Here is a 23,911-nt window from a genome sequence, read left to right as displayed (position 1 = left end):
CATACAAAGTGTGATCTTTGGTATGTGGCTTCTTTCGCTCAGCATAGCGTCTTTGAGGTTCATCCCATTGCGGCACGTGTCAGCACTTTGTTCCTTTTACTGCCGAATGGCATCACATCGTATGGATACCACCGTTGTGTATCCGTTCACTAAAGGACATTTGAGTTGTTTCTACTTTTTGACTATTAGTAACGCCGTTGTGAACGTTTACAGGTAACTCTTCATGTGCACATACATTTTCATTCCAAAGAGTGGAATTTCTGGGTAATAGAAGTTTACCTATACTTTGTGAAGGAAACTGCTGTATTGTCCAGACTGACTGTACAGTTTTACATTTCTACCTGCGGTGTATCGGAGTTACTGTTTCCCCACATTGATGGCATTTGTTATTGCCTGTCTTTTCTATGATAGCCATTCTAGTAGACGGATAGCATACTTCACTGTGGTTAGTTTGCCTTTCGTGAACCGTGAGAGAGGGACCTGAGCCAAAATCAAGAGTCAACTGACTGAGCCACCCAGGCACCCCTACCTATTGAGTTTATGACCGTTCTTTGTGTATTCTGGATATAGGTTCTTTATCAGACATATGATTTGCAAATATTTCCTCCCAGTCTGTTGCCTAATTTTGAAAAGCAAGGTTCTGTTTGAATTTAACATCCTTGTCCACTGACTATTAACATTTGAGCAGGAGTTGAGAGCTACCCCCTTTCTTTCTGATAACGACTATGCTTAGGTTAACAGTCACTATTAGCGTATTATGTGAGCACTGTTCAAATAAAGAAACTGTGCCACACTAGCACTTCCCTGAGGCAATTGGCATTGTTAAATGTAGACTGTGAGTCCTAAAAGAGAACTTCATATAAGGGGTAGTCCAGCAAGAGTTAGAAACTAAGTGCAGAACAAGGACAAGGATAATGGCAATGTCTATTCCTATTTGTACCTTCTCTTGTATAGAATTCACAAAGAGTGGGTCTGTGAATGACATCATAGGAAAATATTATGGGTTTCCACCTTTGAGGTAAAATAAATAAGTGGATGGAAACAGTTTGATTAAGTAAAATAGTGGAGTGATTCTTGGCAAATGTCAATAATTTTATGTAGGAGTTTCATACATTATAATAAGGAAGATGCATACCTTTCATCGATTGGAGAGAGGCCATCAAATATAATGGACTTTACACCTGGTCTTTAAGGACATGTGTGATTGCATAGAATAAAACTCTCATCTAAGACTTTTTTTTGAAATTCATTGAACTGTCTTTTGCAGTTGGTTTGGTAGGAAATCAAACACTTGCTACCCTTTGCATTCCTGCTTCCACCCCCCACCCAGAACAGTATAGTATGCTTGAGAATTATGGTTTTAATTTCTTTTGCCGGTGACAGAATGTTTCACCAAAGAATCCTTTCGATGGTCATTCCCCCCCCCACAGATTTTTAAAAATTGAGATAAATATCACATAACATAAAATTTCCCATTGTAGGGGCACCTGGGTAGCTCAGTCGGTTCAGCGTTCAACTTTGGCTCAGGTCATGATCTCGCGGTTCGTGAGTTCGAGCCCCGCGTAGGGCTCTGTGCTGACATCTCAGAGAGTCTCCCTCTCTCTCTGCCCCTCCCCCACTCACGCTCTGTCTGTCTCTCAAAATAAATAAGCATTAAAAAAAATTAAGAAATGGGGCACCTGGGTGGCTCAGTCAGTTAAGTGTCTGACTTCGGCTCAGGTCATGATCTCAGTCCATGAGTTTGAGCCCCGCTGACAGCTCATAGCCTGGAGCCTGCTTCGGATTCTGTGTCTCCCTCTCTCTCTGCCCCTCCCCTGCTCATGCTGTGTCTCTGTCTCAAAGATAAAGAAAACATTTTTAAAATTAAAAAAAAAAATTTCCCGCTGTAAAGTTGTACAATTTGGTGGTTCTAGTATATTCACAGTGTTCTGCAACCATCACCACAATCTCATTTCAGAATATTTCAAACCCCATATCTGATGTCAGTCACTCCCAATTCCCTCCTTACCCAGCCCCTGTCAACCACAAATCTGCTTTCTGTCTCTATGGATTTATCCATTCTGGACATTTTGTGTAAATGATCAGGTGATTTTTTTGTACCTGGCATCTTTCATTTCACATGATGTTTTTGAGGTTCATGCTGTAGCTTGTAGCCACAGTCTTCGTTCCTCTTTGTGATCAAATCCTATTTCATTGAAAGGATGCACCACATTTTGTTTATCCATTCTGCAGTTGATGGGCACCTTGGGTATTTCCAGTTTGGGCTGTCGTGCATAATGTTGTTGCTGCGAACATTCATGTACAGGTCTTTTTGTGGGAGCATGTTTTCAGTTCTTGGACTATACCTAGAATTTTGAAATTGCTGGGTTATGTATGGTAACTCTATGTTTAACTTTTGAGGGACTGCCAAACTGTTTTCCACAGTGACTGCATCATTTTACATTCCTACCAGCACTGCATGAAGGTTCCAAAATTTCCATGTCCTTGCCAACAGCGTTATTTTTTTTTTCTCTTTTTAGAAATTATACCCATCCTAGTGGGTGTGAGGTGGTATCGTATTGTGCTTTTGATTTGTATTTCCCTAATGACTAATGATACGATATTTATTGGCTTATTGACCAGTTTTATATCTTTTTTGGGAAAATGTCCAAATCCTTTTCCCATTTTTAAATTGAGCTATTTGTCTTTTTATTGTATGGCTGTAAGAACCAGTCATTTAGCTTTTGTGGTCTCAGAAAGAGCTTGGGGTCCTTACTGGTGAATTTGGACCTAGTAACACACATCCATCCTTGGCTCAGCTGCGATTTTTAAGGACAATAATTGGGCAAACAGTGATTTTCATGTCTGATTGGTGGAGGATTTTCTTTTTCGTGAAAAATGTTTTGAAAAGTATTTAATGGGCTGCTATCATTTTGTCATGGCTGTTTGACTAATCTCAGCACTACTTCATTGTTTTTAAAAAATATTTGTAAGTATATTTATTTTGAGAGAGACAGTGCAAGGGCGGGGAAGATGCAGAGAGACGGGGAGGGGGGGGGGGGCGGATAGAGGATCTGAAGCTGGCTCTGTGCTGAGAGCAGAGAGGAGGCTTGAACTCACAAACCACGAGGTCAGGACCTGAGCAGAAGTCAGATGCTTAACTGACTGAGCTACCTAAGCGCCCCCATTGTCTGTTTTTATTTTTTATTTTTTTAAATTTACTTTTAATATTTATTTGTTTTTGAGACAGACGGACACACACACACACACACACACACACACACACACACATATAGTGTGAGTGGGGGAGGGGCAGAGAGAGAGGAAGACACAGAATCTGAAGCAGGCTCCACGCTCTGAGCTGTCAGCATAGAGTCCGACACAGGGCTCAAACTCATGAACCACAAGATCATGACCTTAGCTGAAGTTGGACGCTTAACCAACTGAACCACCCAGATGCCCCCCCATTGTGTGTTTTTTAAAAGATTTAAATTATTTCACCTTGTTACACTTGAGATTGTTTGCTTTCCTTCAATTCTAAAGAATATTTATTTTTCTTCTTACAGATTAGCAAGACATCTACAAAAAGAGGCCCAAGCTCAACACAATAATTCTGAATTCACAGAAGAACAAAAGGTACTGTAAAGTAATCTCTACATGTATCAGATTCCAAATGGGAAGGATTCTGTCTTTCAAATCCATTAAGCAAAAACAAACAAGAGAAACTGTTACACTTAAGTACAAAGAATGACACTGATTATGCTTTGGGGAACATGAAGGAATCACTGAGAGATAACACTTGATTTGCCACTCTGTGACTTTCTCACTTGATGAATTTCTCCACTTAGCCATTTTGACTTTAGCTTTAGTGGAGACCCGCTACACTCCGGTTGCAGAGGGGTAGATTCCAGAGACTCAATTTTGATTGTGAGTAATTACATCCAACTTCAATACTTAATTAACTCTGAATTTTCTTAACTCCCTCTTCCCTCCTCTCAAAACAAACACATATCCAAAAACCAAGCCTCCCCCAAAAGCCACCACTGAAAAAAATTAGTTCAAGTCAAGAATTTGGCATAAAAATACATGAGCCAAGTAACTGCATATGGTTACAAAATGTTTCAATGGTGCTCTTTCTCCTTGAATTAAAATTTTAATGTGTCGGGGCGCCTGGGTGGCGCAGTCGGTTAAGGGTCCGACTTCAGCCAGGTCACGATCTCGCGGTCTGTGAGTTCGAGCCCCGCGTCGGGCTCTGGGCTGATGGCTCAGAGCCTGGAGCCTGTTTCCGATTCTGTGTCTCCCTCTCTCTCTGCCCCTCCCCCGTTCATGCTGTGTCTCTCTCTGTCTCAAAAATAAATAAACGTTAAAAAAAAAAAAAAAAAATTAAAAAAAAAAAAATTTTAATGTGTCAAGTTGATTCCCTGGATTGTTAGAGATTAAAAAAAAAAAAAAACAAACAACAGGATACTTTAAGAAACTTTGCTTTAAAAGAGTGAGAAGAAATGGAAGAAACAATTCCCATTTTTTCCTGGCTCAGAGTGTCTAGTGTTAAAGTCAAATTTTAATCTCGTAGATAATGAAAAAAATTACTGCGTCAGATTTTCCCTCCTATCTTAAGATGTTGTAAAAAACTATAGTGACTTAATTTGTTTTTATTAATCTTTTTTTTTTTTTTTTTAGTACAAGGGGGTGGGAGTGGTTTTTTGCACGTGTTTTAAGTAAGCCTGAACAAATTTATCTTCGTTCTTTTGCCTGTATTCTTTTGACTCTTGTTTGTAGGAGTTTGGATGGGAAAAAACCCAAAAGATGAGGGTTAGCTATGTTTCTTGCACAAGTTTGTATATTTGCATTTTTAAAATATTTAGGAGCTACATTATCTAATGTACTCTTTCTATTTATCTAAAAAAGAAAACACAATACTACAATATACAGATGTGTTTTTTCTTTATTCCTTTACGGTTGTTAATGTACACAGTAGATGTAGGAAATTTAAGATTTGAGCCCAGCAAAATAATTACCAGGGAGGAAACGATGGGTTTGCTTGAGGAAAGGAACAAACACTATTCATAGGCTTTACCACCTCTGTAAGATTTGTGAACTCTGGGAATGATTAGGAAGTGATTGGCTGGCATGACAAAATTGAGAGGCAAAACACCTTAACTTTGAAACACAATCTCCAACGTCTGAGTGTGTGAATTAACAGCTGACCAAGTGTGTTATGAATAGGGAAACAAATGAAAGCTGAGGGAATTTTTGGAAGTGGAATGATTCCTACACTGTAATCACCTGTTTGCCTTGAGTTACTTACATGCTTTATCTCCAACATCTGTTGCTCAGATATAGGACCTATGAGCAACGTGACCTCAAATGTAAAGTGAGTTGACCTAAAAGCAAAAACGTTTTCAAATGCCATCAAGGAGTGAGCTTTGTTACACAACAATAATTAGACTAATGAAAAACAATAAACTTTCTCTTAATTTTCTTTAAGGCTGAAGCTGATGTGTGATTATGCTCTTTATTCTTTAATTTATAGCTGTTCCTTAGTAGCCACCAATGCTGTCTTTTTTCAGTTTACACAGACCCACAGATCTTCTGCTCCATGAGGCCTGGGAGGCAGCATGACCTTGAGGAAAAGCCTGAGGCCTTGAGTTGGAAGGCTTTGGTCTTGAATCCCAGCCCTGTCCCTGGGCCTTAACTTCCTTAAGTATGAAATGAGGGATTAGATGACCCTAAATGATCTTAAAAGATATCCCTAAATCTTCTAATGCCTTCTGCCTTTGAAGTTTTCTGTACCTCCTCCTTTTCTGGAGGCCTGATTTCTGAGGTATTTGTTATTTATAATACCTGCCTAGGAGGCATTTGTGGCTGCCAGTTGTGACTCCAGAGAGAGCTTGTTCCTGCCTGCCTGTTCCTTGGGCTTGGAGAAGGACCCCCCAAGTCACTCTGTACTACATTAGGAACATAAGGCAAGTCGTATGCATTTACAAATTTAATTTTCTTTAAAAATACAGGCGAAACACTCACAGCCAACCAAAAAAAAACTCATAGTGACATATACGTCGTCTTATTTTTGAATGTCCCAAAAGAAAAAAGTTAGAAGCTCCAAGTTAATGATTAGGAAACCAAGATTTTCCAGACGTGATCTGGGGAACACTGGCTCTAAAAAATTAATAGATGTTATCTGAACAGAGAGTTTGTGACTTGTTCAAGGCTTTTCATATGCTAATGTGTATGTTGAATTTTTAAAGGCTTTGGGTAGTGGAGTGTTTCTTAAACGTGTTTGCTTTTCGAAGGCCCCCTCCTCCCTTTATAGAACACTTAATTGGGTCTAGTGTTCCGAAGAACACAATATGGGAGATTTTGAAACCAACCGTTAGGTCTGCAAAAATAATTGAATGTCAGACCTGGCACTTAAGCCAAAGGAGAAGAAACTCAATTGTGTTTGCCTCAAAAGAGAAAAATGCAGAATATATACCTCAGTTACTCTAAGCAAAATTGTTCTTTGTATTTTCTATTTGGAATTATATCTTTTATGCTTAGAATCAAATCTTAGAATTATACTAACCATTCAGTAGTTTGTGGGACTTTGAAAGTTTTTTTTAAAAAGCAACATTTCTTTATGAAGCTTTTTACTGTCTCACAATAAGCTTTGAGAAATATTTGATGAATAAATGCTTTGTTGGATCTTAGGTTATTGATATTTATTCGTATATAAGTAAGATCAGAGAGAAATCCTAATTTTTGAGAAAAATATCTTCACGATGTTTATTTCTTTTAAGTTTATTCATTTTGAGAGAGAGAGAACGAGTGCAGGAGGGGCATAGAGAGAAGGGGACACAGAATCCGAAGCAGGCTCCGTGCTGTCAGCACAGAGCCTGATGCGGGGCTCAAACTCACGAACCGTGAGATCATGACCTGAGCCTGTGTCAGACGTTTAACTGAGCCACCCAGGCAGGCGCCCCCACAATATTTATTTTAAATCTAAACTCTAAAGCAGAACTACTGATCTCTCTAAACTTTATTCATTGGTGATTTAAAAAATATCTTCCTATGGATTTGCTATTACATTCTCATAGATTTCTGGTAGAAAATAAGGTTTATGATTCTCATTTGATCCTCCCTCGTGATTAGTTGACTTAGCTTTCATTTCAATTCTCAATAGTTTTGTCATTATAACAACTGAGTTTAGTAGCCAAAAAATAGCTGCCAAGAGCTTTCATTCCATTAAATTCCCTACTTTGGTGTAGTAGGTTTTCTCATGTAAGTTTCTGGACAGAATAGAACATCCTGTCTCATGATGCTTAGAAAGTTTTTCCCTGTTTTGAATCAAATTTGGTAGTAATGAGAATTCCAGCACTATACGCTTGTTTTATAGGTTCCCCCTTTCCACTGACTTTCCAGCTTTCCCCTATCCACTCCCCACCCCCCCCCACAGCCAGAGAGTAGATGACGGCTGTTTAAATAAAAAAAAAGTACGTCTGGAGTAAGACTGTGTTACTTTATGTGTATTTTGTAAACTTTTTTTCCTTATATAAATTATGTTTTAGCAAAATTAAAATGTAGCTCTTTGTTTTTAGTCCGTCTTTTCCTTAACTGCTCTTTTAGAGTTATTAATTTCCCTACCAATGACAAAATAAAATAGCTAATATTCTGAAAATGAGAACATTTTCCATGGCTATACCGTATTAGTCATGAGCAGTTCATTTGAATGAGGTGCTAATAATTTAAATCTTTCTAAAATTAGTCTTCATTTACCTTCAGGGCTTAGTCTTAACGTACTTGAGTTGATAGTGCTTCTGTTTGGACACAAGCGACCTTGTGCCACTTAATCATTCTTCCTAACGGGTTTGTTTCTAAGAAAGGTGGAACAGTTACAGTAGCGAGAACTTGATTTTGACATCAGTAAATGCTACATGTTTTAAAAGTCATTGCTGCAGCTGAAAATGATAGCGTTTCGCTCCCTTTTTAATACTGATGTTGGGTGTGGTCCCTTAAAGTAGTTATGAATAATGCTCATTGGTATTTTGCCACAGTTCAGTAGGTTCTGTGTACAGAGCGGCCGGTTCTGCTTAACTTGAAGAAATGCTTAAATTTAAAATCAGTTATTAGTGGGATTGTAGTTGTTAAAGAGCATTTTACCTTAAATGTTAACCGCCTCGATTCAAATGGATTTTATAGTAGAGAAAGAAGGGGAGTTAGCCACTATTTTTAAAGACTTCCTCATTGATACATCTCACAACAAAACCCTTTTTAAAAAGCATTTTTTAAAGAACCTAAAGCATATGGCCAAATGGTATTAAAATAAGTATATTGCTTTGTTGGATATATTACTGTTGTACGTATAGAATACTTTGATGTCTAGGGCAAGTTACTGAACCTCTCTTCGGTCTTCACGTCTACAGAAGGATTGTGTCTTAACTCGGGGTTAGAGTAAGATTACATGAATTAATGCTTGTACCTCACTTAGGAGAGCCTGAGTATTTAATAGCCGTTAGCCATTACTATCTAACTACACACACCCACGCACATTTTAAGTCACCTGCTAGTTTTGTCAGAGTTGAATGGTATATTTGAACCCTTATTTGGGGATGTTATATTTTATGTAGAAAAGACTCTTGCTGTTTCATATGCAATAGCTATTTGAGAGAACGGATAAATCTATGAGTTACTTTGAATGTAAAATTTCAGAATAAAATTGGGTATTTTCTGAACTGAGATAGTGGGATTAAAAGGAAGTTTTAAAGATCATGGAGACAGTTAAATAGCGTTTTGTTCCTTGGCCAAGGGTCCTGTCTCAGTAGCGGGTCGAGTCTGTGTACCAGCTGTTTATTGTTGGTAAGCTGATTGCGTAGTGCCCACTCGCCTAAGTGCCAGGGGCCAGCACAATACTCATTACACCTTTTTGCTCCTCATTTATCTTATAAAGAAAGTGGCCAAAGAGAAAACCACAAAAGCCAATTTGCTAAACTTTTGCAAGTGATCAGTACATGTAGAAGATACATCATTTTTTTCCAAGCAGTGTTTCGTTCTGAAGGCAGTGCACATGTTGTATGTAAATACTTAACTTTCATGGTCTGGGTTTATTTCTAATAAAAACAGAAGAAATGCCTTTTTTTGCAAGGACTTAAAAATGTTGATGGGCGTACTTCAGCCGTCTACTCTTGTAGGTGTTTCTTCTGTGGGTTTCCTCATTGTCATTTCCACCCTCGTCATTCACGTGCTTGTTCTGATTACCGTTTGCCTGGACGGCTGAGGTAACCCGACTGCTCTTACCTTTGGTCTTTTCCCTTTTCTACCCTAGCCTATGGGGACTGTTCTCACAACAGTCTTCTTAAAAGGGCAAATCTGATGGTCATTCTTCTGTTCAAAAACTTCTGTGCAATTGAAGGTCCTTCTGAATGACCACCCTAGGACACACACACTTTCAAACCTATATCCCTCTGCTTTCAGTTTGAGACTTTGGACAACTGAATTGTGACAGTTTTCTCAACTCTTCAGTTTTCAAAACCTTCCCAAGTCACTAGGGTTTGATTTCTAACACAGATTCTTGCACTATTTCTTCAGAACATACGTAATGGCTTACTTTGCTGTGCGAATAAGAGTTAAGTGTTTTTTCTTAATATTACAGTGATTTTGTAGTATCTCCTCTCACATAATAGAATTTGAGCTTATGAAAAGCAAGGACTGTACCCTATCATTTACGTCTGTCTTATAGCTCATCTAAAACAGACCTGAATGCAAAATTAGCCACCACATATCACAACTATTGATTTTGCTTGGTATTATCTATATATTTAATTAGACAAGTCAAGATTGGACTTAAGTCAAAATTAAATGATCCCATTTTGCTATTTTTCAGGTATTTCTAGTTTTAAATCTTTTCAGGACTTTCAGGCTTAATAGAGAAGAAGGAAGGAAAAGCTGGGGAGGGAAGAAGTTGGAATTCTTTTCATTGCCCTTTAAATAAATCTTAAAGCTTTCAACAAAGCCAATTGGGTTTTAAATTGGTCAGAGTACAATTAGGTGTGGAGAGAATATATATTCCCCTTCTCTCTCTTGTCCTAGCCCTTTGCCTCTGGTTTCTCTTCTCTAAAATCTGCAAGACACCAAAAAGAAATAGAATTTAACTTTAAAAAAATTATAGATCGTTTACGAACAAAAATTAACTCCATGATTTTGACAACTAACAGGTACAGTGTATTTGGTATTTATAGCTTTTTCTTTCTCCTACAGAAAACCATAGGCAAAATTGCAACATGCTTGGAATTACGAAGTGCAGCTTTACAGGTAAACAGCGTTTTTTTTTCTTTCTAATGTAAGAGAAAATTATTCTGAACTGTTCTGATAAACATAGGGGTTAATGCTAAAAGCGGTATTGTGTCAGAAGAGATTTATAGCAATAGGAATTCATGGGTTAAAGTCCTATTCAAAGATTTAGTTCATATTTAATAAGTTACAGAGAAAAGATATAACTTCCACTTCTTGCAATTTTTACCCTGAATGTTCCAAAATATAAAACCCAATAAAAAACCCGTTTGGGACTTTTCATTTTCTACTTTGAAAGCAAGAAATGGATTCATTTATTTTGGCTACTTTTTGAATATTTAGTTCTTGCCACTTAAAAAACATAGGGTGTAGTGAAACTTTTGTAATAAAAAGATGTAATATATGTGTTTTAAATTCAGTCCACACAGTCTCAAGAAGAATTTAAACTGGAGGACCTGAAGAAGCTAGAACCAAGTAAGTTTTACTTTATTTTTTTGGTGGTACTCCTTTAGAAAGATATTTAATCTCTTAGAGATACAAAGATTATTTAGCATAAGGGCATCTGGGTGGCTCAGTCAGTTGAGCATCTGACTCTTGATTTTGGCTCAGGTTGTGATCCCAGGGTCGTGGGATGGAGCTGCACATTCGGTGTGAAGTCTGCTTAAGATATTCTCTCTCTCTCTCTCTCTCTCTCTCTCTCCTAAAAATAAAAAATAAAGATTATTTGGCATAGATGCTTATTCATTTCTGTTAGTATCTAGTCATGTGTGACTTTTTTGTGCTTTTATACGTCCTAAAATGTTATAGAAATGCTTAAATTTAAAATAAGTTATTAGTGGGATCGTAGTTGTTAAACATTTTACCTTAAATGTTAACTGCCTCAATTCAAATGGATTTTATAGTAGAGAAAGAAAAGGAGAGAACTAATTTTTTTAAAGATTTACTCATTGATACATCCCACTTAGTTACTACAAAGTCCTTTTTAAAAAACATTTTTAAAAGAACCTAAAGCATATGGCCAAATGGTATTAAAATAAGTATATTGGTTTGTTGGATATATGACTGTTGTATGTATAGAATATATTGATGTCTAGGGCAAGTTACTTAACCTCTCTTCAGTTTTCACATCTATAAAATGATTGTATCTAACTCGGGGTTGTATTGAGGACTACCCCTAAATATTATCGGAATTATTATTCTGTTCACCATTATAGAATATGAAAAATTATTTGATTCGAGGTTGTACCTCATCCATATGTTTTAGCCTTTGTTTTGTTTTAACCACTTCAATAAGACTATACCTACTTTGGTAAGCATTGACAGTAGAGTTTCCTGGAGAGGAAAAAGTTACAGCCATTGAGGCCCATTTATACTACCTGTCTTTGAAGACTACACTGAAATCAGTCCAGCTGTTTGCTGTGCTTTACGGAGTATTTCCTTGTTCCCATTTTCCTTTCCCTTCTTGAAAGCTTTTTTGAAGTAAACAGTTGCTTCAAATGTTTTGGTGGTTGGGATGTGCCAAATAAGGTTTTCTTATTGGTTCAAATGGATGTTCACTTAGAGCAAATGTCTGTAATGTAGGCAAAGACACAATGATTGAGAATCACCACGGTCCACCTTAGAACATTTCCATCGCCCCAGAAAGAAACCCCATCCCCGTTAGCACACATCTGCTTCCCCCGCTCCTCAATTCCTGGTCCTAGGCAACCATTAATCTACTTTCTGTTTTTGTGAATTTGCGTGTTCTGGACATTTTGCATAAATGCAATCATACCACATATGGTTATATATTAGATTATTTTAAGAAAAGCACATCGATAGCTTTTTAAAAAGATGACAATGGGGGTGCCTGGGTGGCTCAGTCGGCTGCGTGTCCGACTTGAGCTCAGGTCATGATCTCATGGTTCATGGGTTTTAGCCCTGCACCGACCTCTCTGCTGACTGTGTGGAGCCTGCTTCAGATTCTCTGTGTCCCACTCTCTCCCTCTCTGTCCCTCCTCTGTGTGTGTTCTCTCTCTCTCTCTCTCTCTCTCTCTCAAAATAAACATATAAAAAATTACAACTGCAGTTACGATGTCTGTGTTATGTAATGGTTCTAAATAAGATTATAATGTTCAGTTTTTTTCATGACAAAAATTATTAGGATTTTGACTTTCTATTTAGTCACTGTTTTTCATTAGTTTCTGTTTGTTTTTCAATTTGTTTCCAAATAAAATTTTAGAATCTTACAGATTTCTCCTATTGCCTTATAGGATCTTTTGTTGGTATTAATAGTTACCGTTTTTTAGAGTATCAGCTATGGACCAAACACTCAACTCCACTCAGCTGTATTTTGCTGACACTTGCCCATGACTTCACAGTTTGTACATGTCAGAACTGGGTTTTGACCAGGTTTCTAAGTGACCCCAGAGCCTGTGTTCCTTCCACCATATTGTGTTGTTAATATCTGTAATGGTGCAGTATTGACATCAACCCTAAATATTATGGTTTTCCAGTTCAAGCGACCCATGTGTTAGTAGAAGATTGGACTAAACCCTGCATTAATCCTCTGTTTCTTGCTTTTGTGTCTGTTTTTATTTTTTTAAGATTAGGGGTGGGGATGGGAAGCAAAGATAGTACTATTGGGATTTATTTTGCTATACTTTGAATTTATATAGTGCATTTGGACCTTCTTGGTACTTAATTATCTTTTTGGGTGATTTTAATTTGCTGTTGTGTCTTCAAGCAATGTAAATGTATATGTTATATCTCGGGATATGCTCTGTAATTTTGCATTTATCAAAGCGAGGCACTGGTTATGAGTTGGTTACTTGATCAGAATGAAACATTTTCTACAAATTGGTATTTGAGTATATTTCAGATTGAGTCAGGCAGGCTTCTGCATCTTCTAAGGCCAGAAGGAAAGAAAAATTAATACATAGAACTCAGTTTATTCTGCTAATGTATTTTTGCTTTAAAGTTTTAAAAGAGATCTCTTGATAGTCTAGTCTGAAATTCGTACTACAACTAAGATCTTGAAAGTACTATTTGTTTCATTTTCTTTTGTTAGTCCTTGGTAATATACTACTTCTTACTGAAACCTATCCCCCTGCCCCCGTCACCTGTAAAGTCCTTCCATTGATTGATCCTTCGAGGCCCCAGATTAATCCCACCTTTCTCTGAAAGATTTTTCTCCCTAATTAAGCTCTACCTCCTGTCCTTTTTTTTTTTTTTTCTTAAAATAAGTTTATATATTTATTTTGAGAGAGACACAGTGTGAGCGGGGAAGGGGCAGAGACAAAGAGTATCCCACATAGGCTCTGCGCCGTCAGCACAGAGCCCGACGTGGGGCTTGAACCCACAAAACCATGAGATCGTGACCTGAGCTGAAACGGAGAGTCAGACACTTCACCAGCTGAGCCACCCCGGCATCCCTACCTTGTGTCTTTCATAGGAGCATTTTTTATATCTGTTATCGTAGTCCACCCTGTATGATTCTTACTTAATTCATTTCTCCCCTCAAGGAGATTGTGAATAACCTTTGTATTTTCCCCACAGAGTCCACTGTAGTGCTCTGCATATCATACGGACTTGGCACATTTTTAAGTGGAATAGGGTTGAATGTCTTCAGGGAATCTTATCCTGTAATTTAAAACATAACTTTTCGGATGGGAAGGTAGCGCTTGTTCATTTTGTCCCTCAGAAAAATGAAGCGAATTAGGCACAAGCAGAACACGTTTTGATAACTGTGTGTCATCTTCAGAGTGTGACCTTGCGGAGGGTGGCAGGCCAGACTGTGTGACAGTGGGCTAGGGGTGCCGGATGCTTACCAGCACAGGTGCACCGTCAGCTGCCAGCCTTGATGGACTCTGTGCTCACAAGAACACCTTCCAGGAAGTTACAAACTGCTTCTCTTCTCCAAATATCCTAAAATATCAGCCCGGGTATTGGTGGAAGAAAAATCCTGTTCAGAGTCTAAAGACATCAGAATCTGTTATTCCATAGTTGGTGAAAATAGAAACCTATCCTGCAATTACAGAAAATGAGAAGAGATTGGTTATTTTTCTTCTGAAATTACTCATACAAATTAAATATCTAATTGAACATTTCATTTTCAAAGCAGTGGTATACCTAAGAGAAGAAATACTGTTCGGTGCTTGTATTATAGTACAAACACGAGATACTCTTAATAACTGATACCATTTTTGACTTCTTTATTGATTTTTTTTACATATGTGGTAAGGATTCTTTTTCCCCTTTGTATAATTAAAATATCATTTCAGTGCTTTCATTTCCTTTATTTTATTTATTTATTTATTTTTTTTGGAGAGAGCGAGTGCACGTGCGTGCGAGCAGGGGAAGAGGAGAGGGAGAGAGAGAATCTTAAGTAGGCTCCACACCCAACCATGGAACCTGATGCACGGCTCAGTCCCACAACCATGAGATCATGACCTGAGCCGAAATCAAGAGTCAGACACTTAACCGACTGAGCCACCCAGGCACCCCTCAGTGCTTTCATTTCTGATATGAATGATACATGGTCTTTTTTTGTCACCCACTTCCCTATTCTTAGTATTTAGCACAATACTGTGATATTGGAGTTAAATTAATAGTTTATTCACAATGAGCAATCATGCACAAGTTTAGAAAGGATGTTTTTATAATTTTAAAAATCATGCTTTTCAGTGAGACACGAAATATTGAATACCGTGGAGAGAATAATATAATTATTATTAGATATATATAAAATTATATATTCTGTATATATAGAATAATTATAACTGTATAATAATGGGGGCTTATACGTCTATGGGACTTAAAATTTCCCATACAATTTCATATGTACTAATGCTCTCAACAGTCTGTGACAGAAGTAGTGTTCCCATTTTAGAATTGGGGAAACTGAGATTCAGAGTAGTTCCGTGAATGACACAGTGACAGTTGACATAATCTTCCCTCTGGGCTACCAAACTCCAGTTATGTAGCCTGTTTTCTTCCTTGAACAAGCCGAGCGAGGGCCTGCCTCAGAGCCTTTGTGATTGCTCTAGCATGTTGGGTTTTTTTTTTAAGATTTTATTTTTAAGTCATCTCTCTACCCCTTGTGGGGATCGAACTCACAATCCCGATATCAACAGTTGCACGCTGCACCCACTGAGCCAGCCAGACGCCCCTCTAGCCTGTTTCTTAACACTTAGAAAGCCCTTGCCCCGGGGCTACTTATGGACAGTTCCTCTTTCCAGGTTATGGCTCACATGTCTTCCAACAAGTTAGTTTTGAGAGGCCTGCCCTGTCCACCTTAGCTAAAGTCCACCCTGTACTCCGCTTACACACTCGTCCTGTCCTTTCTAACACTAATCACAGTCTAACACTGTCTTGTTAATTTGTCGGTTTATTTACTGTCTGCTTCTCCCGACTAGAGTCTCAGATCCATAGATGAGAGCAAGAACCCTCTGTCTTGATCACTGCCATTCCTTTAGCACCTAAAACAGTGACCGGAACATTGTGGGCACTTGGTGCACATTTGTTGAGAAGAAAAAGAGAGGAAAGATGAGGGTAAGAGCTAGAGGGAGAGAGGGAATAAGAATGAATGAGAAGGTAGACACAAGCCGCAGGCCTCTCTCTCACTGAAGGACTCGGTAGGAGTGCACAGAGAAGTCCAGTAAGCACCCTGACTGCTGTTGGAGTAAGTCAGATGATCACAGTCTGTGCCCTGGGGTCTCCTACTTTGGGATGACGATATTTATGCCATGGCTATTGTATCCGCAGACTACAGCACTCCAGAACAAGGCCGAATAACTTGAGTACGAAATCATAGGAACGTTTTGGATTGCTCAGTTATCACCATGACTTCACCTTCATACAATTGCAGGTAGTTACTGAAAACCCATAGCACCAGCTACAAAGCACTGAATTACACACTTAACAGTGCTTCTGTAAGGTACCCGTAGTTCTAGTGCCTTCCCAAATGCAGGCAGAATCATAGAATCTCTTTACGTTTACCTGCCAGAATGTAATCATCGACCACATTAGAATACAGAGGTGGTGGGCGCCATGTTACCGAGAGACTTCTTGAGGATAAATCCTTCTTTGTGTATGTGTCTGTGTATGTAAGTACATATATGTCTGCAATAAACTATTGTAAATGACGTGTGGAAATTATAACCAGTTTCATCCAGTTTTGCCAGTTTTATGGAGTTGAGGGGAAATCTAATCAGGGCAAAGACCAGAATGAGCTCGTGTACCTCTAATTGGTTATCTTTAATACCGGTCTTTTAACTGAAGAACTGCAGGGAGGGAGGTCTTCTCTTTCTCGGCTGCCCCATATCTCGCTGGGACCTTGTACAAAGAACTGTTTTGGAGTTTATTTTCCATGAGGGCTCTGAGACTCTGGAACTTAACTCTCCTTGGAGATCTGACAAAGTACTGGTACCTGCCGTGTATTACATATTTTCATTTTGCTGAGACCTTCAACGGACAAGTATATTGTGGTTCTGAATGATTCTATGATTGGGAATTTTTTTTAAGTATTAACATGCATAGTAAAATTGATTAAAAATCCGCCATTTCCAATAAAACTTTTTGTTTTGATCCATGGAAGAATTTATGTATCCTCCTCTCTGTTTTTATTCTAGTCCTAAAGAATATTCTTACCTATAATAAAGAATTTCCATTTGACGTTCAGCCTGTCCCCTTAAGGTAAAATAAATAAGCACCACTATTTGTCTTTTCATTTTATTGTCTTATACTTATTTTTCAGATATTTCTAAATTTTTATATCAACATTACCATCTTTAATATCAATACAGCAATATGTTTGTCAGCATTTTTGCATCAATGTCTTAACTGTGAAATGAGTGGCTGTGATTCCTCTCTAGTATATTTATTTAGGTAGCTCATTATTTTATCTGCTGTTCTACATGTAGAAGAATTTTAGCACCTGGTGAAGAAGAGAATCTGGAATTTGAAGATGAAGAAGAAGAGGGCGGTGCTGGAGCAGGGTCCCCAGACTCCTTTCCTGCTCGAGTGCCCGGTGAGTATCCCTTATTTCAAACTGGACATAACTGAATCCAGTGTGAGGGTGTTGAGAACTTATTTGGGTACTTGGTACTGGGAAGTAGAACCTTCCCAGAGCTCATGCCAATCTTAAAAATGAACTTTCACTGCCATGTTGTTGACTGTAGCCATTTTGTGAGTATAGTCTGGAAGTATCTCACTACCTATATAACCTGACCACCCTGAGGTCCAGGGATTCGCTAGGAGGACTCACGGGACTTAACATATAGTGTCTTCACAGCTATGATTTACTGCAGTGAGCAAAGAGCAGAACAAAGTCAGCAAAGGGAAAAGGTGAAGTCTGGAGGAAACCAGGTGCAGGCCTCTGAGAGTCCTCTCCCAGTGAGTCACGTACCTCGTGCTCCATGTGAAATCTTGTCTCTGAGGGAAGTAGATAGAGATTCCATGCCCACAGCTGTAATGGGGGTTGATCACAAAGACACCCTCTGCTTAGCTCTGGCCGGAATTCTAGACTCCCAGAAGGAAGGTGCATATTCAGCGTACGCCATATTATTGGCACAGTTTATGGATAGTAGCCACTCTTACTGGGGAATGGTGGGAACGTGCCCCACATCCAAGTTCCTGGATTCTAGCCAAGGGGTGCCCTTGCCAGGAGGCCTTTCTGAGAATGAGTCTCAGGCCTGCTGTGTTAACTGTTTTCTGTACACTATCATAAGCACTTTTTAATGAATCACGAGTAGTCATGAAAACTGAATCCAGGGGGAGTGGGTGCTGAGCAAATGCCCTTTTTCCCATCCTGATTTAGGAAAGCCAGTAATGTATGGCAAGCCTTCTTTATTTGCAGAAGATCTCAGTGAGGATCTGCCCTTGGTGTAAGTGACCTAGGCAGGCACCCTGGATTAGTTTCTTACTTCTCCCAAGCACTGGTTTACTCTCTTCTGGTCTTACACAGTGTGTAGTTTTCCTTTGTGGTAAACTGGTCCACTTCGGAATGATAGCAATAGGCTATAAGGTTATCGTGCATTTTAAAATAGACTCTGGAAGCTTTACGGTAGATCTAAATACAGTCTGTGTGTCATGCAGATAACCCTCTTGGTAATGAAAGTATAGTAATATTCCGGTATTTTTGAAACTCCCTGGGGGAGGCATTCTGGGGTAGGAACAGCATAGGCTTGAACCAACAGATACGTGGGCTGGAGTTCCACTAGGCTCTGACAAGGACTACTTGCAGGACTTTGCTCTTGTTTCCTGAACCAGTCTGCACTTCAATTTCTTCATTTGTAGAATGGGATAATAGTAGGTTCTAAGTTATAAGGTTACTGTGAAGGTTAAGCACGGCACTAGGTCTGAAGCTTTGAGCACAGTGTGTGTCGTATGCTGAGTATGTGGTGACCACTGTTGCTTCTCCCTTCACCACCCTTCAGTGGACGGTCGCGGTACCTATGCTCCGGGTTACTGGGGGAATCACAGGCACTGTAACGGTGGCTGTTCTTGTGAATGTTTCTTTGGTCCCAGGGCATTATTTCCAGCCTGCTTTGCTTGATGAAGAATGGGGTGTTTTTCTTACTTTTGTCATTTACGTAGGAAATTTCAAGGGGGTGAGAGAAATCATTTTGCTCTTTTACTGACTGAATAACCATTATTCTCTTTTCAAACCACATGTTGTAATTGATGTAGCTTCCAGTGCTGTAAATTTCAGTCCCATTTGGTTGTTTGCTCACTTACTACGCTTCTGTGGCAAACGGGATCCTTAGCAGATGATGCGAACCATGGTACAGATTAAGGTCTTTGTGGGGTTCGGGTTGCTGAGTTGAATAGAAACTAACACCATAAATTAAATCCGTTTGCTCCGTAAGATTAAACCCAAGCTAAATAAATTTTTGTATTCTGGTATTGCATTGTGATATCTCATTTTAGAGACACAGGAAGGTTACCAAACCTTTTGTTCCCTGAATTTCTTTTTCCTAAAAGTAAGAAAGAGCATGTTTAGTTTAATTAACTGAATTTAGTTTGTCATATGAATGTTATTAAAAAGTAATTTGTAAGATTATATTTATTGAAATCACCACTGAAATAGGAAGGTGGCATTTAACATTTAATTGTAAAGCAGGAAAAAAATTTTTTTCCTTGTTACTTTGAGGGAATCCAACATTTCAGTGATGCCTAGGCAGTATCCGCATTTTGGTGGCAACAGGGTTCTAGGAATTGTGACTTTTTATTTGTCACTTTTGTGTTTATATAATTTCTTGAATTGTAAGTTTTTTGTGGCTTTTTAAAGTCAGATTTATTGAAGTATCATTTACATATCTAGCTCATCATTTTTAGTGCGCAGCCTTAGGAGTTTTGACAAATGCACACAGTTATGTAACCACTACCACTGTAAGGCTGATGAGGAATGAGGTTTCGTATGTGGTACAATATTGACTCAGAGTAGTTTTTTCCCATTTAAAATCAAAAATGACTTTCAGCCAACCTTTCTTGAAGAAAAAAAAAGCTTAAGAATCTTAACTTTCCTGACACTACTTTCTCTTTTCAAAAATTTAAAACCTCACAGGCAAACAATAAATTTCTTTTGAATAACTGGCTTAAGCGAAAATGAGATTTAATTGTTCTAAAGGTAGGCTTGGTAGATTTCATGTAAGTAAAGGTTATAAATTGACAACCTGTTATTTATGTCCAGCAAATGTATTGACAATGTTGAATAGTAAAGCTACTAAAATCATAAGCCAAAACAATATGAATTCAAAAATAGCCTAAGGCACCATTTTCAAGATTTTAAAAAACATTTTCCAATTAAGTGAGAAGCTCAAATATAGGCTTAGCTCTTTCAAAATTATTATGTTGAATGTGTTGATTTATCTCTTATGTAGGCTTAAATATATGTACGCCTTTATTTTTGAAACTAAAAGAATGAAATTTACCTCTTTAATGTGGAAACAATTTTAATATTCACTTGGGAAAAACATAGGCTTTTGTAAAAGACCCTACCATTGGCTTTAAAGTTGGATAAGCAGTCCCCTTTTGACTGTCAGAAAAGCCATAATCAGAGTAAAAAAGACAAATAAGGACCCAACAACCTTAATAGATAAGAAACCTTTACCTTGTGACAACAAAGGCCACAAGCATATTAGAAAATTGCGCAAAGGCCATGGACAGTTGACACACACACACAGACACACAAATACGTACAAAGAGCCCTTAAACATGGGAAAAGATATGTAACTTCTAACAAGAGACATGCAAATTAAAACTGCTGTTGCGGAGGCTGTGGGGCTGGTGCGAGTACAAAAAGGCACGGCCCCTTTGGAGGGGAATTCACCGATGACAACACAAGTAGACATTTTATTCTTAGGTCCAGCAATCCTGCTTCTAATAATTTATTCTGAAGTTATACCTCCAATAAAATGAAAACAAAGAACAAAAAAAAAGGCTGGCATATACATCAGGTTATTTATTGTGCTATTACTTGTAATAGTAAAATATTAGGAACAACCTAAATACCATATGTAGATTGGTGGAGTAAAATCTGATACGTAGAGCACTATAGATAATAAGTAGGAAAATCTCCATGAACTAATGAGTGATTTTTGAGAATATATTGTGAAATAAACAAAGTACACCAAGGTGATACACCTTAATGGATTGAGGAAAAATCTCCATCTTCTCAGTCGGTGCAGAAAATGTTTAAATTAAATTCTAAATCTATTCTTGAGTTTAAAAAATTCTGGCAGACTGAGAACAAAGCACTTCTGTAGGGACACTTAGAGCCAAAATCATAGTTAGTGGTAAAAATTGAAGCTTTCCTTTTCAGATCGAGAACAAGGCCGGGAGTAAGAGTGCCGGCTATTATGTCTTTTTATTAACGTTGTTCTGGAAGTTCTAGCCAGTGTACTAGGAGAAGAAAAAGAAATAAAAGATAAACATTAGGGGCAGAAAATCCCTTTTCTTTATTTGTAGATGGGATGAATAGAATGTAAAAGAATCAATAGAGGGGCGCCTGGGTGGCGCAGTTGGTTAAGCGTCCGACTTCAGCCAGGTCACGATCTCGCGGTCCGTGAGTTCGAGCCCCACGTCAGGCTCTGGGCTGATGGCTCAGAGCCTGGAGCCTGTTTCTGATTCTGTGTCTCCCTCTCTCTCTGCCCCTCCCCCCGTTCATGCTCTGTCTCTCTCTGTCTCAAAAATAAATAAATGTTAAAAAAAAAATTAAAAAAAAAAAAAGAATCAATAGATGAGTAATTAGGATTAATAAGAAAGTTTAGCATGCATGGTTCCTTGGTTAGAAAAAAACAGTCTGTACTTAAGAATTGATTCTATCTATAAACAAGCAACAATTGCTTAGAAAATGAAATAACTTTTGTTAGAGTATCATAGAATGTTAAATACCTAGTAATAAATCCAACAAAAGAAGTATAAGACCTTTGGCACAAGAACAGACACTCAGATCGATGGAACAGAATAGAGGACCCAGAAATGGACCCACAAACGTATGGCCAACTAATCTTTGACAAAGCAGGAAAGAATATCCAATGGAATAAAGATGGTCTCTTCAAGTGGTGCTGGGAAAACTGGACAGTGGCATGCAGAAGAATGAACCTGGACCGCTGTCTTACACCAGTCACAAAAAGAAACTCAAAATGGATGAAAGACCTCAACGTAAGACAGGAAGCCATCAAAAGCCTCAAGGAGAAAGCAGGCAAAAACCTCTTTGATCTTGGCCGCAACAACTTCTTACTCAGCACGTCTCCGGAGGCAAGGGAGACAAAAGCAAAAACGAGCTATTGGGACCTCATCAAAATAAAAGCTTTTGCACAGCCAAGGAAACAATCAGAAAAACTAAAAGGCAACCGACAGAATGGGAGAAGATATTCGCAAATGACATATCAGATAAAGGGTTAGTATCTAAAATCTATAAAGAACTATCAAACTCAACACCCAAAAAGCAAATAATCCAGTGAAGAAATGGGCAAAAGACATGAATAGACACTTCTCCAAAAAAGACATCCAGCTGGCTAACCGACACATGAAAAAATGCTCCACATCACTCATCATCACAATGAGATACCACCTCACACCTGTCAGAATGGCTAACATTAACAACTCAGGCAACAACAGATGTTGGTGAGGATGCGGAAAAAGGGGAACTCTTTTGCACTGCTGGTGGGAATGCAAACTGGTGCAGCCACTCTGGAAAACAGTATGGAGGTTCCTCAAAAAGCTAAAAATAGAACTGCCCTACGACCCAGCAATTGCACCACTAGGTATTTATCCAAGGGATACAGGTGTGCTGTTTCGAAGGGATGCATGCACCCCCATGTTTATAGCAGCACTATCAACAATAGCCAAAGTATGGACAGAGCCCAATGTCCATTGACGGATGAATGGATAAGGGAGTTGTGGTGTATATATACAATGGAGTATTACTCGGCAATCAAAAAGAATGAAATCTTGCCATTTGCAACTACGTGGATGGAACTGGAGGGTGAAATTACTCTAAGTGAAATTAGAGAAAGACAAAAATCATATGACTTCACTCATATGAGGACTTTAAGAGACAAAACATATGAACATAAGGGAAGGGAAACAAAAATAATATAAAAACAGGGAGGGGGACAAAACATAAGAGACTCATAAATATGGAGAACAAACAGAGGGTTACGAGAGGGTGTGTGGGAGGGGGGGTGGGCTAAATGGGTAAGGGGCACTAAGGAATCTACTCCTGAAATCATTGTTGCACTATATGCTAACTAATTTGGATGTAAATTTAAAAAATTAAAATTAAAAGTATAAGATGTTTGTGAAGAAAATAAAACTATCAAGAGATGTTGTCTTTTTAATAAATTGAAAGGTATATTTCAGTTCATGGATTAGAAGAAGCAGTTTGTAAAGATGTGACTGTTTCTAAAATCGATCTGAACTTCGCTGAAATTCCAAAGGTTTTTTTTTTTTTTTTTTATTAAAGAACTTGAGATCTGTTTTTATAACTTACATGGGAATGCAAAGGGCCAAATATAGTTGCCCCTTGAAAAGTAATGTCGAGGGGAGAATTTGCTTTACCAAATGTCAAGGCTTCTTACAAAGTTACAGTCATTACGAAACTACATAGCCTTGCAAGTTTAAGAGATGGTCCTGTGAGGTAGAATGGAAAGCCCAGAACAGCCCATGCTTGATTTGTGACCAAGGTGCCCTGTGGATCAATGGGGGAAATGATGGGCTTTTAAATAAGTGGTGCTGGGACAGTTGGGTGTCCATGTTAGACAGAATGGGCTTGGGCTCCTTCCACACACCAAAGACAAATATGTATTCAAAGTGGATTGTAGAATTAAATGCAGATGGAAAAACAATAAGGCTCTTACAAGATAAGAAAATACCTTCGTGATCTTGGAATGGGGAAGGATTCTTGAATAGGACACAGAAAGCAGTGAGTATAAAGGAATTTAGAGTTAAGAAATTGATTATAGGGGCTCCTGGGTGGCTCAGTCAGTTAGGCGTCCGACTTTGGCTCAGGTCATGATCACACAGTTTGTGAGTTCGAGCCCCACATCAGGCCCTGTGCTGACAGCCTGGAGCCTGCTTCGGATTCTGTGTCTCCTTCTCTCTCTTCCCCTCCCCGACTTGTGCTCTCTCTCTCTCTCTCTCAAAAAAAAAAAAAAAAATAAGTGTAAAAAAATTTTAA

The 23,911-nt window shown here is 38.5% G+C and overlaps 1 protein-coding gene across 4 annotated transcripts in view; it reads left to right on the top strand.

The window, feature by feature from the left end:
- Positions 1 to 23,911, top strand: part of AIDA (axin interactor, dorsalization associated) — a 39,388-nt gene that overhangs the window by 4,411 nt on the left and 11,066 nt on the right. For all 4 annotated transcript variants that reach the window (XR_003965879.2, XR_003965878.2, XM_030302323.2 and 1 more), the window contains exons 2-6: positions 3,546 to 3,615; positions 10,213 to 10,266; positions 10,665 to 10,719; positions 16,857 to 16,920; positions 17,148 to 17,254. Coding sequence is in view for 2 of the 4 variants with exons in the window: in XM_030302323.2 (XP_030158183.1) it covers positions 3,546 to 3,615; positions 10,213 to 10,266; positions 10,665 to 10,719; positions 16,857 to 16,920; positions 17,148 to 17,254 (350 nt within the window). In the remaining 2 variants the exon portion in view is untranslated. The remainder of the gene's footprint in view (positions 1 to 3,545; positions 3,616 to 10,212; positions 10,267 to 10,664; positions 10,720 to 16,856; positions 16,921 to 17,147; positions 17,255 to 23,911) is intronic.

This window comes from Lynx canadensis, chromosome F1, assembly GCF_007474595.2.
Source record: "Lynx canadensis isolate LIC74 chromosome F1, mLynCan4.pri.v2, whole genome shotgun sequence".
Lineage (NCBI taxonomy): Eukaryota > Metazoa > Chordata > Mammalia > Carnivora > Felidae > Lynx > Lynx canadensis.
The sequence above is the reverse complement of the archived record's forward strand: the minus strand, read 5'-3'. Positions and strand labels throughout refer to the sequence as shown.